This window comes from Gymnodraco acuticeps, unplaced genomic scaffold (assembly GCF_902827175.1).
Source record: "Gymnodraco acuticeps unplaced genomic scaffold, fGymAcu1.1, whole genome shotgun sequence".
NCBI classification, from domain to species: Eukaryota; Metazoa; Chordata; class Actinopteri; order Perciformes; family Bathydraconidae; genus Gymnodraco; species Gymnodraco acuticeps.
The window spans coordinates 3560002-3578402 of record NW_022989810.1 but is presented as its reverse complement, the minus strand read 5'-3'; the positions used below and the strand labels follow the sequence as shown (position 1 = coordinate 3578402).

The 18401-nt window shown below is 40.2% G+C and overlaps 2 protein-coding genes across 2 annotated transcripts in view; one reads left to right on the top strand and one right to left on the bottom strand.

The window, feature by feature from the left end:
• ibtk (inhibitor of Bruton agammaglobulinemia tyrosine kinase) overlaps window positions 1-12322 on the bottom strand; it is a 38432-nt gene extending 26110 nt beyond the window's left edge. The window contains 6 exon segments of the mRNA XM_034229445.1: window positions 477-647; window positions 5031-5141; window positions 8317-8441; window positions 10087-10183; window positions 10385-11289; window positions 12123-12322. Coding sequence (XP_034085336.1) covers window positions 477-647; window positions 5031-5141; window positions 8317-8441; window positions 10087-10183; window positions 10385-10708 — 828 coding nt within the window. The 5' untranslated portion in view covers window positions 10709-11289; window positions 12123-12322.
• Window positions 12323-15230: 2908 nt separating this feature from the next.
• On the top strand, window positions 15231-17846 carry tpbgb (trophoblast glycoprotein b). Its single transcript, XM_034227884.1, has one exon. The coding sequence runs from the start codon at window positions 15663-15665 to the stop codon at window positions 16800-16802; it is 1140 nt and encodes a 379-aa protein (XP_034083775.1). The 5' UTR covers window positions 15231-15662; the 3' UTR covers window positions 16803-17846.
• Window positions 17847-18401: the final 555 nt, after the last annotated feature.

Below are 18401 nucleotides of genomic sequence, written 5' to 3'. Positions count from 1 at the left end.
AGTGATTTCTTTTGCCGAGAGCCTCCGCTCCCGATTCAATGTTCAATCGGGAGTGGAAGGTGTCGGCACGGAAAAGACACACCAATCTGAGTAGGGCGACAGGACGCTCATCGACGGCCGAAATCGGCTTGGTGTCGGCCGGGCACAAACGAGCTGTGGTTCCCCACATTTAGATTGAGGATGCTGGTATGAGGTAAAGAAAAAAAAGTTTTTATTTTAGAGGAAATAGGTATAAGAGATAGAGATCCTTTTCAATAGGTATGTTGTGTACTGTGGCATAGCCTAAAAATATCATAATATTATTAATAAGCCATTGTGTTTTGGCCTTATCATTTCAAAAAGAAACCTGCATAATATAAAACAGAGAGCATACCGAAGAAGTTCTCATACATCAATCACAGACAATGCACGTGACATGCACACCAAAATTCCCTCCGCACCCTTCCTTACCCTCCCTGTTACCCTTAACCTCTCACCTGTTTGGGGACATGAGCTGAGGCAGGAGGGGGAGCCAGACCCAGCTGGTGGAAGGAGTTGAGGCCAAACGTGTAAACGTAGCCTTCCTCTGTCAGAACCACCGTGTGGTCTTTAGCTGCCGCCACCTGGGAGCAGTGGTGGGACATCAGACCCTCCACCATTCGAGGAATCTGTGGAAAGGATACAAGGAGAATATAATGAGAAATATAAGAAAAAAACTAAGTGTACATAAATCTAAAACAGCCCATGTTCAATGCTCCATTTGCGTTGAATAATTGAGGAGCACAGCGTTTCCTATGGAGGACGGAACATGACTTAAGTATAAATAAATAAATGTATGAAGAAATACAGGAATAAATAAATAAATACGTAAATAAATAAATAAATACAGGAATAAATAAATACAGGAATAAATAAATGACGAAATAAATACAGAAATAAATAAATGTTGAAATGAATACACAAATAAATAAATAAAAGAATAAATGCATAAATAAATGCATAAATAAATATGGAAATAAATACATCAATGTATAAATAAATAAATAAAAGTCGAAAATAAAACAGAACACACGTTATTATATATCTTTCATTTATTTCTACATTTACGCAACATACATTTATTTATTTATGTATTTATGTGTCCGTATGCTAATGAGGTGGGCGGTCCTAACCTCAGTCTGAAGCAGGATTGGTTACAGGAGTGTGTGATCATTTCTGGCAGAGGGCTCTACTACTAACGCCTGGATAACCGCGCTGATTCGAATGCAGGAGCTTTACTGTTTAGCCCTTATCTTTATACATCCATGGTTTATCCACAGTTGTAAGGTTTATTTATGGATATTGATTTAAGAGCCATTGGAGATCATTTACGATCATTAGCGGACCATTTAGAGAACGGAGAACCAAAAGACTATGTCCAGTTTCGTGTGGAACGATGTATAGAGGACTTGGCTCAGCTCGACATGATGTGACTTGCCACAAATCTATTGCTTCTGCCTGGCTCCAACAATTGGCGAATCCTGCTTCAGACTGAGGTTAGGACCGCCCACCTCATTAGCATACGGACACATAAATACATAAATAAATAAATGTATGTCGCGTAAATGTAGAAATAAATGAAAGATATATAATAATAACGTGTGTTCTGTTTTATTTTCGACATTTATTTATTTATACATTGATGTATTTATTTCCATATTTATTTATGCATTTATTCTTTTATTTATTTATTTGTGTATTCATTTCAACATTTATTTATTTCTGTATTTATTTCGTCATTTATTTATTCCTGTATTTATTTATTTATTTACGTATTTATTTATTTATTCCTGTATTTATGTACGTAATTTATTTATTCCTGTATTTCTTCATACATTTATTTATTTATACTTAAGTCATGTTCCGTCCTCCATAGTTTCCTCTACATTTACTTAAATGATCACATGCCTGACCTTTTAGCAGCAGGGAAATTCCCTGTGTATAACATTGCCTTATTAATAACAATGTGTGGCTCATTCTAACACTCCAATGGCACCCTGACAGCAGGAGCTCTGTTGTGTTCTGCTATGCTCAAGTATTTAGCTGGAAAGGCTAACATAATAGGACACGTCTGTATTTTTCTTACTGTTACAAAGTAACCAAGAATTGCCTTTGTATAAAAGCCTGGTTTATTCAATTCCTTTCTACCATAGTGCAGCTCCATTGTTATTGAAACTATAAAAATACATCAGTGAGCTCCCCTTTACACCAGGTGATATGCTCCTACATTAACATGGGCACAGTAGTTCACTTTTCACAAATTACCACATGTGCTCCATCTTAACTGATTAAGAGATTTCCACATAAATCCCAGCCACCCCTGCATGCCATGCCTGAAAAATGTCTAATACATGTAGAAACACCTTTTAGAATGTAAGTTCTAAGAGTAAATATGAATTTCACTTAATAATCATTGTTTCCTCTGCAAGACTAAGATCATTTTATTTGGTACACCTATATCAAAATCTTTTTTAGCTGTGCCACACAACTACTTGTTTATTATTGAGGTCCTTGTTAGTCATGGTGTTGTACTGAACAGCATTATATTAAGAAAGTATAATTCAAATGTTCAACCCCCTGCATCTTAAAGGTCCCAGGTCATGCTTTTCCGGTTATTACCCGTCCCCTTGTGTGTTATGTAACTTTTTCTACATGCAGGGTTTCCCACACATAGACTATACTTGGGCGGGCCGCCCAGGTATATTAACGGCCGCCCAAGTATATTTCGCAATCCATTTAGTTTTTTTTTTTTGTTTTTTTTTAGATTTTTTTTTTTTATTCGTCCGTGACCACGACGCCATCTGCGATCGATTAACTTGTCGACAATGATCCCTCGCTCTGATCTCGCCTCCTTCTGGCCTGTTAAGTGGCCTGCCTCACACAGGGTGACTGGCTGTCCACATGATGTGGCCTGCCGACATGGCCACTGTCATACAGATCATAAATCAAAGCCCTTGATTGGTCTCTGTGTGTCATTCAAGCTCGGGATAACCTCAGCTCAGGTGAGGTAAAGCACTCTGAGTGTTTAGATAGTTAACTTAGTCTAAGTTCTCAGTGGGTCTCAAACGGTGTGGTCACCATTTATGTAAACACATATTTCCATTTGAGAGGGTAGTGATTGATCTAATGAATAGTGCGGTGGGCTGAAGATCGGAAGGCTGTGAGTTCAAATCCCGCCAGGAACACCACCACTAGTGTGCCCTTGAGTAAGGCACTTAGCCCTTAGTTACTCCAGGGAGAATGTCCCTGTAATCAGTCATTATAAGTCGCTTTGGATAAAAGCGTCAGCTAAATGAAATGTAATGTGATTAGTAAAATATGCATGAATAAATAAATAAAAAGTTAACTAGGTGAAAAAAGGTAAGATACACTTTTAAAACTTGTTGAGAGAAAACTAGTCTTTGCTGCTGCCTCAAAGAGGAGGGGGGGAGAGGAGGGAGACAGGAGAGGCTGATTCAGGAGCACAGACACACTCACAACTATAAATGAACCAAAACTAAATTAATAAACAAGTTTCAGTGTTTTTTTCATATTGGAAATGGGATGTTGTTGGTTATGGCCTTGATTTTATGATTATTGAAATGTATACAGTTCTGTTTAATATAGGTGTTTCCATAGATCTAGTCTCTTTATTTTCCCCTCAAAATGCACCAGATTGATGCATTTAACTCCAAAATAAAAAATAAAATCTTACCGGGGGGGCATGCCCCCGGACCCCCCTAGAGGATTTGAGGTCGACCCCCACTAAAAATCACATGGATAGGTTCCTAAATACATTAATAAATACATTAATTTTTTTAAATAGTAACCATTTCCATATGTTCATGTGTGGGTGGTAGATTTAAACTATAGGGCTATCATTATGGGCCCTGCCTGTACCTGTTCGCTCTGCCATCGCGTGAAGGGTCTGCTAACAAGCGACCAACAGAAAGGTTAATGTTGTTGCACGTCACCTCAACCCCCCCCGCTACCACCACCCCCCAAAGTATATTTCAGATCTGTGGGAAACACTGGCAGTTAATGGACCAGCACCAGAGGCATTCCCATACACACAGGCGTTGGAGCTGTTCTTCATGAAATCCCAGAAGGATGAAGTGCTCTGACAAATAGTGCCATCTTTGCGCAAAATGATTATCCCGGAATGAAAAGTCAATAAATAATGTTGTTAAAACTTTTTTTTTCTTTTTCGCGCACCCCCCCCCCCTCTTCTCAGCCACGGTGCTCCGCACACACACACACACACACACACACACACACACACACACACTCACAGCCAGACTGAGTGAGTTCCGCGGTGTCTCTGTGTCTCGCTGTCTCGCAAACCCCACGCAGCAACCAGGAAACGACACCAGTAATCCAGCTCACACTGTCCGCTCCTCGAGCCTCAAAGGGCGGAGCAACGAGCCCCGCAACGTCCCGCCAACACGGCCCCCAGACCCCACGCAGCATTCTCATCTGTTTGTCATTACTGGTGTCATTTTCTGGTTGCTAACAAACGCCATTGTAACACATAATCACTGATGTTCCGCTGTAACGGTGGTGGACTCATCAGAACAGAGTGGGCGAGCTGACCAATCAGAGCACAGTGGGCTCACAGGGAGGGGGGGGGGGGGCAGGAGCTCCAACAAGCCGTTTAGGACAGAGAGTGAATACACATACTTTACAGAGATGCTGTATGAGAAACCAATGTGAGTTTATTCTAATCTATTCTAGTAGACCTCAACAATGGAATTATGATCAGTAGAAATGGCCATGTCATGGGACCTTTAAATGGGGTGGCCTAAATATTAGAAATATGAGAACAAGCTTGATAATAAATATAAAGCTACATTTGGTCACAATGAATGAAGAGAATCCAAGAGACAGAAAACAGGGTAAAGCAGAAATGTTCAGAGATGTCATTTGTTGAGGTTAAATATTATATATTTTAAATATGGACTAATTAACAGTATGCTAAAATACATGACAGATCTTGCTATACCAGCATAAAGCCTTGCTGCAACAGGTCTCACCAGATAAGTCTGTTCATCTCCATGTCCAAGTCGTCCTCCCAGCCCGTGGCCACAGGTGAACACCTGACCTTTCTGAGACAGGAACACTGAGTGGAACTTACACAGGACCACCTGCAGGGAGGAGAGGAGGGTAACATCAGCAAACATGTAATTTTTCCCAGTGGGGTGTTTCCTTATATATATATTTTATTTCATAGAACAAAACATTTAAGCTTCTGTTAACTAAAACACGTTCAAAAACTGTTGAATTTTAGACAAGGGAAGCAACGACTATTATTTGTTTTATTTGTTTGATTGTTAATGGGATCGAGTATTGGGTACTTTGTTCAATTAAAAGATATGTCTGTTTTCAGAGTTATTTTAATTGCACAACAGATACCTTGTATTTAAACTGCAAATCAAATATATCTACGGGAACAAATAAATAACCTGAAGGAAACCGAAAGTGGTCAAATGCTAACTAAACCCGGGTTTTAGGACTCATTCCTGCACCACTCTTTTGTATTTAATACCAATAACTCACCTATTCTAAGGGTAAAAAAAAAAAGAGTCTGAAGTTTGTGCGGTTTAAGGATCTTGTCTTCATAGTGTTGACCTGATAGTGAGCAGAGGCTGTGATGCATCTCTGTCCATGTCCTTTGGCCAAGCCCTCTTGTAACAATAGTAAAACACTATGCCAATAAAGGCCAAGTGGAAAAGCAAACATCATTATTAATACATTGCAACCCCTCAAGCTTTCAATAGGGCGCAGGGATGTTTCCCAAAGTATGACATTGATGTGGACACTCTGACTCACACACACTACGGTGTAGTTCATTTAATTAAAAACATGTCATTGTGGAATTAATATTTAACCTCTGGCACCTGCTGGGTTGGGATATGGAGACAAAGACTAAACGCAGAGCCACTGGGTCATTGTGTGGTCATGAAATCGGATCCATCTGTCCCCCACTAGGCTTTATGAAATTACACTGCAGGACAAGTCTTGAATGACATCTTCTGTAAATACCAATAATACAATGACATGAACCAAAGCTTAATCATTTCTTAACTAAATATACAAAATATATGCAAAAAACAATCTCTAAGAATGGATTAAAATTGCAACATATCTAACACAGTTGTTACTTAATCGACATTAACGAGCAGCTGGTGTTTGTGCACACTACTGGTGGGAGTCACAGCAGGTGCCATTAGCTTTATTAATCACACTAAGAGCATACAAAACGCATGTAATCGTAGCCATGCTGGCATAGCCTAGCTCGACAAAGTCACAAATGAAGACTACACATGAGACACACCAGATATGAACTCTGTTTGACTCAGGGAAAAAAAAGTAATTTAGTTTGACTGGTACTCCTAACTTTAGCAGAGCTCAAACCCATTTACCATTTCAAAACGCCATAATGTCACACACTCCGATTTCCAGAAATATCTGCTGATGATTCTGGTCATATTTCACTTTTGAGTATATATAGCTAGAAGTTTCTTATGCTAATAAAGGTTTATGTGATTAACTGTGCAGCCCTGTTTAGATCCAACTGTAAGCTTACACAGTTATGACTTGGGTCGGCTTTGGTCTCTCGTTGTGGTTGGGCCAACGTGAATCTAGGTGCTGATGATACTACAGAGTTTCTGACGTTGCATATAAATTACAATTGCTACCTTCACACAAAGTTTGCATCCAGCTCTCTTTTTCCAGTTGAACTCCTTAGCCAAACAGGCTTTATGTTTGGGTTTGTCGAGGCAGCCCTAGCATTGAACTATTGTGTCTGTTTATTCCATATTCCAACGCAAAAAATGTCTACTGTCAAAATGAATGCAAAAGATTGCTCTTGCCCACACTTTCTCAAACTGTGGTAAACGTTTTGGATGAGCTGGAAGTCTGTCCCATACGACATGAAAAACACACTGCTGGTATTTTTAGAAAGTCTGAATTTTATATTTTTTTGAAAACAGAACATGGATAGAAAAAGAGAATCAGTAATCAATCACTTTTCCATACTTTTACTTCTATACTTATCCTGATCAAGAATTACTCAATGGTAAATTGACTGCCTTATAAGAGCCGTCTCCATCTTTACTACACCTCAAAGCCCTTTTTACATATTCAAATTCACACATTTACACAGAGGCGGAGGCTGCCATACAAGGTGCCTCAGAGAGACTAATGTGCTGTTTACACGGGAACGAAAACGATTGTATCCGCTACTTTTCTCTTTCGTATAGCCCGTTCGTTCACACGAGGCCGTAACGGAAACGGACCCCTAAAACGATAACGGGTCCCAAGGTGGATAGATCTGTGGATGGAATGCTCTGGGGGACCTAACGTCTCCGTGTGTACGTCCTATACGATCATTTCCTGATAACGATGAAGCCATAGCCCCGCCTCTCCCCACCTCTGCTGCTCACTGCTGTAGATGTAACACTAACATCTGTAACATGGTCAGTAGCAGTAGCTACTGACCATGTTACAGATGTTAGTGCAAAATCTACAGCTCCTCTACCACAACCATCAGCAACAAGTGGACATGGAGAACTACATGTTGCTAAATCCACCACGGAGAATAAACAGAAGAGCAACCATAACAACCATGCTTGGGGGTCTTCTTCACTGCTTTTGGTGTATTTTGTGGCGGAAGTACAGCGCCACTTACAGGCCCGGCATATGTACTACAGCGTCTCCAGCGCTTTCGAGCGGTCTCGTGTGAACGGAAGACTTTTTTGATATCGTATTCGGTTTGTTTGCGTTCCCGTGTAAATGGGGTCTAACATCCACACACTCTCACAGACACTTGCATATGCCTTCGGGAGCAGTTTGGGTTAAGTATCTTGCCCGAGGACACGTCTAATTGTTGAATGCAGTGGCTAAAAATCCAACCACCGACCATCCGATTGGTAGACAACAACATTAACTCACAGCCACCCAATCAGATATTGTTATTTTCCATACTGCCTTATCGGTAAAAAATCCCAAGAAAGTAACCAATATTTCTACATCTGTGTTACAAATACAGATTAACCCTGAAAAGAAGGTTGTGTAATACAGGACTCTGGGGAGTGAGTATTTTGCTGGTTCACCCAGGTGGCGTGCCTTATCTCGAGCACCATGTGAGTTGGCCTTTTTTTTTTTGCAACACATGTTGGCTCAGAGTTAAAGCATGAGGCCATTACTGATGTGACACAAAGGGAGTGGGGTTCTCTGGGTAGGGAAGCCCTTGGCTGTAGGAAAACACTCTCTTACCCCCTGAGAGGGAGGACAACAACAGTGTGTTGTTAGGCCTACCTGCTTGATGTAAACCCCAGTCCGGGCAAACACATCCACCAGCTCAGGGTGCTGCCGGCTCTCCTGATTACCATGGCCCAGACTGAAGTTAGTATTGTTTCCCCATGTGTACACCTCAGTTGGATCTGTAATTAGGAAGAAAAGACACAATTACAGGCTCAGCCACAACATTGCCTCTACATGCAGCTCGATTAAACCAGTGGTCTTTTCTGCCATTAAAAAGTATGGCTATTTTGTTGACAACAAGGGAACTAAAAGTGCTCTTTATATCATACAAAAGAAAGAAATACACATATGGCATTTAAATAGGAATGTACAAAGTTAATATAAAATAGAAGGCATTAAAAACACAAAATACAATACAATTGATGAAATAGAAAGATGTCCAGTTAATCCTTAGTGGAGTGGGTACTTCATCCTTTTCTATAACGGAAAAAACCCAAATCATAGCAACTAGAAAGACTTGTGATGTAGCACAGGGAGAATCAAATCCCTTGCATTTAACAGTGACTGCCAGTTTAAATGAGCCTGGTGACTCTTGACTAACTAATAGTTTCATCAGCAATGTCTGAAAATTGAACCAAGGCAAGGCAAGTTTATTTATATAGCACTTTTCAACACAAGGCAATTCAAAGTGCTTTACAAAAAATGAAAGACATTAAGAAAATGGCATTTAAAATCAGTCATTAAAAAGAAAAGATAATAAAATAAACATTAAAAGAAAAAGTACATGGATAAAAGTTACAGTGCAGTCTAAGATATGAATAGTTCAATTAAAAGCAGCGACAAAAAGAAAAGTCTTCAGCCTGGATTTAAAAGTAGTCAGAGTTGCAGCGGACCTGCAGGTTTCTGGGAGTTTGTTCCAGATATTTGGAGCATAATAACTGAACGCTGCTTTACCGTGTTTAGTTCTGACTCTGGGGACAGAAAGCTGACCAGTCCCTGAAGACCTGAGAGATCTGGATGGTTCATCATTTAGCAGGAGGTCAGAAATGTATTTTGGGCCTAAACCATTCAAAGCTTTATAAACCAGCAGCAGTATTTTGAAATCTATTCTTTGACACACAGGAAGCCAGTGTAAAGACTTCAGAACAGGAGTGATGTGATCCACTTTCTTAGTGTTAGTGAGGACTCGAGCAGCGGCGTTCTGAACCAAAACATCTACAAACAAGCTTCTTTGATATGAGGTAAATGACTACGATAACAACCACAAGCCCAAATGTGTTGGTCTCACAACCAATGAGTTCTGTATTCAACAACTGAAACAGTGTAGTTTCCATTTCTTCACTTTATGCACCTTGGATATAGAAAAAGTTGTGCCAGATATTATTTTTCAACTTGAGTCAGCAACTTTCTGATACCCTTTAATTTACTATCCCTGTGACCTTAAAATATACAAATTGGAGGGCAGGAGAAAAAAGTATAATGAGGATTATAGGTTTATATTGAGGTTGGAAAAAATATGAATAAAACTGTGATTTTATCGGATGTGGCTTTAGGGCTCAGCACACCAACATTTGTATCTTCACCTGGGTACACTTTATTATTATTTTAATTCACTCAATATATGTTATTCAATTTTCATTCCGTGTTACTATGTGAATGTTTATTATATGCAAATGTATAATAGAAATCGGATAACCTTATGAAATGTTATCCGATTTCTTGTTGATATGTTATGCAATATTTCAGTAACTTGCAATTCAAAAAGGGGAAAAGGCAAAACAAAATTGTCACAGAAAGAAAAAATAAGTCATCAGCTTTTCTTACCGGTGTTTTTGAACACTACATGTGCTGGACGGTCCTTCATTGTAAGGTCCAGAACAGAGAGGCCCTCCTTGTCCTGTGTGGATAAAAGTCCTCCATGCTGGAGCAATGCAAAGAAAAGAAGATCATTGAAATTAAGTCGAAAATCTTAAATGAGCAAGGAATAATCTTATTTCATTTTTCATTCCATCTTTCCCATATTGTTGAGTTACATAAATGTTTACTACATGGGACTACTTAAATTGGAGCACCTTGCACAGATGAGAGCCCATTTTTTTGGTGATCCACGTTAATAACATACCTTGACCAAAGATATGAGACAGTGGATATGTCCGTAGAAGGCGCTGCGATGCACAGCTGTCCAGCCAGACTCCTTATCCTTCGCCATCGGGTCAGCACTCTTGCTCACCAGCAGCCACTCCAGCAGGATCTTCTTTCCCAGGGAGGATGCAAGGTGCAGGGCTGTGCGACCAAAGGCATCCCGCAAGGTGGCTGCATTGTAGCAGTGTGAGCTCAAGAACGCCCTCAGCTGCCCCTCAGAGCCGCCGGTCAGAGCCGCTACCACCTCTTCCGCATGCTGCTGTGAGCGGCATTTGGGGGTGCAGTCCTGCACTGCCATACTCATGATGACTGCCACCAAAATCCTCACCGTGAACCCTACTCTCTTCTGTCTAACAAAGTCCCCTTGACAGCCCACCACCCACAATTGCAAAACAACTTTAAAAACAAGACCATGCGATGTAACAAATCAAAAACACTGTCACTAAAAAAGTGAACTATAGCTGCTCTCCAAGAAGAAAAAATATATATAAGAAAAAAATACGTGTCAACAAAAGGTGGAAATGGTTTGGAGTGCTAGAATTGTGCTTGTGTTGGGGTTCCACCGCACCCTAGCGATCCCCAGAGCCCCCTTGCGACTTGTTTCAGTCGACCATCTCAACCAAGTGTTGAACACAAACTAAGGTGCTTCCTGCATTCAATGGCATCGAGAATTCAATAAATACAAAAACTCTTGTGCTTTTTATACAAAAATGTTTTCAAAAATAGTTTTTTCCTCTAAAGATACTTAATAATTTACAAAAGGCAATAATTTAAACAACCCTCTGACCTTCTCTTACAGCAGTCCATCAAACTTGAGGGGAAAGGCCTCCTTTCCCCCCAAAATTCTCACTTTCCTTTTCAAAACTCCATAATTGTAGAGTGCACCTGAAGAAGAAAATATGAGTCATCAGTGAGAAACAATGGCATACATTCACACTGCGCACAAGCAAACTGCTAAATAAGCGCAGCTTTGGGTGCAGGGCGCAAACAATAGATGATCCAAAACTGCGAGTGCAAAGGTCAAAGCTAGTTTAGCCTACAGAGTAGTATACCAAAGCACAGATCAGCTAAGTTGACATATTTTGCTAGATAGCTATTTGACAATGCTGTGCACATACGATTGGGACGAAATAGACAAAAAGGACCCATATGCAATTATTTTGCACATTGGTAATTTTATTGTGAAGAATGTGCATTAGCATTGATAAGAGGGGGCTCCTGATGTTGCCTAAAGGGCAGTATTATGTAACAGGCTACGTTATTCGAGTTAGCAATAGCTGGTTTGTTTCCATGTCGGCTGCATTCAACCCCCATGGTATCTGCGTAACACAACTGTGCTATTTAAGAAACTGTGACGCCTTTTCTCAATTAGAATAAGATCAAACGCTTATATTTCCCACTTAAATTACTTAACTGCAAGCAGGCTATGGCACGGACAGCTAAATACTTCAGCCAAGTATTAGCTCATAGTGCCCAAGCTGGATAACTATATGCATCACCTTAAAAGAGAATAGGTTGCAATACCTTTCAATATCTGACCAGTTACTACAGTTGAGATGGGCAAAAGCATCTATAAATAGGTAAAGTTAGGTTTGTCAAGTGTTGTTAGCTATCGCTAGCTGGTTATAGCTTGGCAGCTAGCTTGACTGACACATCACCGAAAGCTAGCGTCAGCGAGCTGTTTTGCTATGGAAAACTAATGTCGTATCATGTCTTACCTTCCGCTAGTTACGGAAAAAAGAGGACATGGAGAAAGTTGCATCAACGACGTCCATCCACTGTGTCATTACTAAGAATAGGAGAAGATAACGGGTTTTTTTTTCCACTGATGCTATATCTGACAGCACTGACTGCTACTAGCCTGAATCCCTGCAGGTTAGGTAAAAACCTTCTTTAATGTCGAGACTTCTGATTGGTCGGGAAGTGTGCATCCCAGTATTCTATTGGTTGATATGTTTAGGGTATTAGCTGATCAGTGTGCTGTTTCTGTAGCCATGATGTCCTGGGATATATTTATTTAGTATTTTTGTAATATAAATTGATTAATAATAAAAAGAAAAATGACAAAACATATTTGAAAAGTTATTTGTACGTATTTATTCATTTTTTGTGTGTGGGTTTCCTCAATTGTATTTTGTTGCTGAAGTTTTTCATACTTTACATTTATTGTTTGAAAAGAGAAATCAATAAAAAATATAAGAAAATACAAATAAAAGAACGTGATACAATTCTTAGAAACGAAACATGTTAATCAAAAATACTATACCTTTTCTTAAATATTAAATGGTACAAGAAGACAAGACTTCTTAGGATTAATTTACAATTTTACAATTAAATTCATTCATTAATAAACAGTCTCTTTTTTAATTAATCTTGCTTAGCTGCAAAACAGTGTAAGAGTTGTTTAATAATGTCTGCACAAGAAAGACACAATAATTGTGTGTTCCTTTTATAGAGAAAAAGATAACTTGATATTCCCCATAAAACCTATTTCATGAGCAAAAGTGGAGGTAAAACGTTTGCAGATTCTCTACAAGAGCATCACGTCAGTCATCAAAGTTCCAACAGAAAGACTTCAGGTGGAGTATCACTTACAGCCTTGATCCAGGTTTCATGGAATTACTCTAATGATTGTCTCATTCACCCTTGCTAAGAATAGGAAGGGGTCGAATGAGGGTAAAGCTAGGGTTACACTGGGATCTACACTGGGGGGCTTCCAAATATGAGATATTGATGAGCATGTCCTCCCTCACCATTCATGCATGAACATAGCCACAGTTCTTATCCAGCAGACAACTACAAGGTCACTGCCACTCAAGTAATTACCTAAAGAGATAAAGGACACTTCAAGGTTTACTAAAACAAATGTTATCATATTTAAGTAAATTTACTAAAGTAAAGTTACACATATGACAATATTGTTTTGTATTTTGTTCTGATGTCACTTTATACTACAAATACAATTCAAACTTTACAAAAATGATTTTTCAATGAATTGTTGAGTTGAGTTGAGTTAATTGTTTTTTCTGCTTTTGCATTATTGCGTAAGTAATAATCCATTGATACAACAGTCAGGAGAAATGTTCATTCTGACTTTAAATAATTAGGTCAATTTTCAGGAAGAAACCCGAAAAGATGATGTACCAAAATGGCTGTTTGCAGAAAACACATTAGACTCTTTGAGAAAGTTGTTAAAATAAGTTTAAGGGGCCCTATTATGCTTTTGGGGGGGGGGGGGTTGGGTCCATTTCCTGTAGTGTGTTATAGGTTGTTGTGCATGTAAATGGTCTGACAGGCTAAGGCTGAAATCCCGAGTTCCCAAACACTCCCCACTTCGCTGAAACGCCCCCATTGGATTATTTTGAGTACTTCTGTAACATAGCGACATCACTATGTAACACTCTCGCTTTATAGCGCTCCAACACATTATACGTATAGGGTAAGGGGCGGGACATCTCTAAGCGGTTTACAAATCACAACAGAGCCAGGCAGCTAACAGAGCATGTCACAGTAGAACTACAAAATACAAATATGAAATCTGAAAATGAGAATAAGCACCTTTATCCAAATTAGGGTTAGGGTTAGTTATTTTCCCTTTGCTGATTTTGGCCTTGCTGTCTGTGTTTCTGTGTTATATGGAGATACAAGTTGACATGTGATACATTTTTAAAAATCCTTCCCCCCTTTCATTGGGTATAGTGTGTAGATTCATATAATCCTCAAAAGGGACTCTGTCTTTCAGCAGTAAATTATGGGTCCAGCAAAGTGACATTAACAAAGGATCAGATGATAAATGTGATTCTTCTGAGTTTCTTTTTGGTTTCTTGAGTCCTTTAGGCCATGTGTTTACACAAAGTGTTGTGTACAACTAGATCCCGTATCAGATCTTATGATAGGCATAAATAATCAAACTGCAGTCCTCTCATGAATCACACAACTTTATAATCCTTTATATCAAACAACCAGTGGTTGGGAGTAGTTGGATTTAACTAAATTACACAATACATTTGATTCTGAAACAGTTACTCAAAAAGCATATACTTTTCAATTACAGTTACTATACTAATATTTATTTTCCGAAAAAGCTTCTTAAGCAGAATATGCCATAAATTATTTTTGATAGTAATCAGTGTTTAGCAATGTTGGCTGGTTTAACTCACAGACTGGATTTTACTTGATATGTTTTGGATTATCCCAAATATACAACCAAGTTTTATTTTTAACTAAACACTTGCAACCAGTAAGGTATTAAATCCAATAACGTACATTAAATTGATGAAGTGATTAAATTAGTCACTTGTTACATGTATAAAAGGCTAGTCATCTATTAAAAGTAAAAATACCCACACTGCAAACACCATTATGTAAACACATCTTATTTCCTCTGAACATTGGTATATGTTTGGTAATGATTAATATTGGATTGCAAAAAATCATGACGTTTTGTAAATGTCTAATGAGAACACATATATTTTCTTTCATTATATTATAGTCTGCACATAGTGAGGTTGAATTGTTCGTCACTGGAGCTCCCTCAGGGACCCCTAGAGGTCCCTGGTCCCCAAGACACCGGCTCACTTTCTGCAGCAGCAGAACTAATGCTACGGGTCATTTGAGGGAATTAGTTACCATGTTTACAATTATATCTTAAACTACCAAAGTAATTTACATATTTAAAAAAAACCTATGTGGCATAATCGTGAGTGGAAAATTAAATCTAAGTCAGAACGAAACTTGTAAGGGGTTCAGTTCACCCCCCTTTTCTGGAAAATGGTATGCTCCCTCCTTCCAATGGTTTGCACTGTGCTGCTGTGTGTGTTTGGTCTTTCCCTCTAGACTCCCGACGTTTAGGAGAGACGCGAGCTGGAAGTAGTAATACAAGGCACCTTTGGGAGACAAGGAGGAGGATTGTCTTTTTCAGAACCAGCTGTCCGAGTAAGTTATTTGTCGATACGATTTGTTTTTTGCCGGGACTAGAACAAATTACCTTGTCTTTAAGGTTTTGAAATACACAGGAAGAGGGAAAGCCTCGAAGTTTGCGAGCTTCGCCCACATCACCTTTATGGAAACGTAGACTTAACCCACACAAGGATGGTTTGGGGGTAGTTATATGGAGTCTGAGTTGGAACTGGGAGCCGTTTTCGAAAGGATAGAGCCGGGAGACACAGTCGAAAAACTTTCCCAGGGGGTGGCTGCGTTGGATTGTTGCAAAGTAATTTTTACGCACGGTCGGCGCACACTTATTTGTGCAATCCAATATGCGCCTGTTGAGCACGACGTATGGACGTGAGCGCGGAGAAATCCAGGGAAGCAAACACATGTCCGTGATGATGCATTTTCTCTTCCTCCTCGCAGCCGTGCTGTCCTGTCACGGCTGTCCTGACAAATGCTTGTGCTTTTCCCAAACTGTGAAGTGCCAAAACCAGGACTTGGACGCGATTCCGCATTCTTTACCGGCCAACACCAAATTCCTGTTCGTCACAGGAAACAACATTTCCCATATCGGTGTGGACTCTTTCCCAACGAGCCTCGAAATGTTAACAGATCTCTATCTCAGTGGGAATCAGATGGAGACTGTGGATGCTATGGTATTTGACAACTTGCCCAACCTTGTGCGGTTGGACCTGAGCAACAACGATATCCAGACTTTCAGTGGAAGAGCTTTCCTTCTTGAAAATAAAGTGCAGCTCTTGAACCTCAGCAGGTCTGTCCACAACCACTCCTCCATGGATGTGCTGCAAAGTGTCCTACAGAGTGGAAACCTCGTCCAGCTGACGGCGTTGGACCTGTCTAACAACGACCTCGTGATTCTTCCCGATGATATCTTCAACAGCCTCTCCAGCCTGGTGACCCTCAGCCTGCAGAACAGCTCCATCATCACCATTCAGAACGGGACGCTGAGGGCGCCCCCGCTTCTTGAACTTGACCTGAGGGACAACAGCCTGAGGGATCTTCCCGCCACCTCCATGGAGGAGTTCGACCTCAAGCCCGCTCTCCTCATCCGTCTGTCGGGGAACCCGTGGCGATGCGACTGCTTCATCGACGACATGCTGCTGTGGCTGAAGAACTCCACTCAGGTCGTTGACGTGCACAACCTGACCTGTTCCGACCCTGAGGCCCTGAGGCGCCAGCCACTCCTGCAGCTGGTTCCGGCCCGGCTGAAGTGTTTGGGCGACATGGAGGGCGTGCTGGAGACTTCTTATGTCTTCTTGGGGCTGGTGCTGGCCCTGATTGGTGTCATATTCCTGCTGGTGCTCTACCTGAACAGAAAAGGCATCAAGCGTTGGATGTACAACATCCGGGACGCTTGTAGGGACCACATGGAGGGGTACCATTACAGGTATGAGATAAACTCTGACCCTCGGTTGGCCAACCTGAGCATCAACTCGGATGTGTGAGCGAGGACGGGACACTGTCTGGGAGCCCTCAGTGAGATATTGAATGAATTTGCATGAAAGTCTTCCCCCCCTTCCCCCCTTTCCCCCCATGATGCTATTCAGATTTGACATCTGTGATAATTAACCCCAATCTCAACCTGCATTCTACCACTGCAGCATGTCCAAAACAAGTAGCTGGCAGCTGTGATGTCTACTCTTGTGTAAACATTGCATGGACAATGAATTCTGGCGAAAACATTTTTTTCAGAGTTATTTTAACTTTTTCCTAAAGGAGAAACAAATCCAGTACTTTTTTTAAGTGGAAGAAAACGCATATTGCATCCCTTTCTCATTATGCCTCTCTCGCTGCCGAGAAATGCTCTACTGCTTGTTTATGAGTTTGTTATTTTTAATACGTGACTTTGTGATATACAGTATGCCTACTTTTTGAATGATTATAGTGCACATTGCATAGTTTTTGGATTTAGTAGGTAGATATAATTGCTCTTTTTTTCTGTGAAGATATTCGGATAAATAAAATGCCTCTGGATTGCTGGCATCTGTCTCGACTAAGGACCTTCAATCAAAAAAGATAGGAGTGTTTTTCTAAGGGCTTTGACTTACTGTAGAGACACTCATTCCATCCTGAGGCAGTGCAACAGCTGACATGATCCAACCGTGGAGTCAACATCTGGGGGGACTAAAACTGACCCCCTGCTTCCCTAACCCAAGAAACATTGCCTGCCTTACAAACACCAGCGTTAATGTGACAAAAACATATTCTTACATTAAGCCCTTTTTGATCAGCCGTCTTAAGCAGGAAATTGTAAGAAACACATGGTAAATGTTTGCAATGGTAGGCAAGATCTTCAGGTAACCTCCCAATGTGGCAGACATATTTTCCTTATATTAAGAAATATAGATATAAAAAGCAATCTGTTGGTTAAAAATTGTCTCAGATTAATGGGATATTTTATATTTCTTCTGTGTTGAAGTAACCGTGTTTATTTTCACCTCCATGTCACTGCAGCATATACTGGACAAAATACACGCATTACAACTTAATAACAGAACCAGCATATTGATAACATTTTCTCCTTGTTTCATACTGCTGTTTGTGTTTGTTTTGTATCGCAGCACAGCAATTATTTCACAGTAAATCTTACTCCAGTTGTCAATGGCATTTATACTGTAGTATCCCTAATGCAACAATTAAGCAATTTGTCATTCATTACAACTTCCTGCAGCAGGAAAGTCAAATGTAAGAACTAGAATAGAGGGCATACTGTCTGCATTTAAATGAGCTTCCATCTGTTGGTCCATAGGTGATGAGGGTAGCAAACTTTTATCTCCGAACCAATTTGCTTCCTGCTGTGAGTCTGATCAAAAATCCTTGGCTCCCGGCTAATTCCCCCAAATATTGCGAGCTGCGATAAGTGGGCAGGTTTCACATTCAGCAGCTTCTACCAGTAGACTCCAGCATAGAGCAGTTTCAATGAAAACCAGCTGCAAAAAAACTTGGAGAAAAATGGTGTATGCCATTTCTTGGCACATGCAAATGAAGGCAAAGTGAACCCGTGGGGCGCGCCAGTATTATGGAAATGAGCTCAAGCAGCTTTT

Coding starts and splice junctions, on each gene's coding strand:
- tpbgb (XM_034227884.1), top strand. CDS start 15,663: ATGCGCCTGTTGAGCACGACGTATGGACGTGAGCGCGGAGAAATCCAG.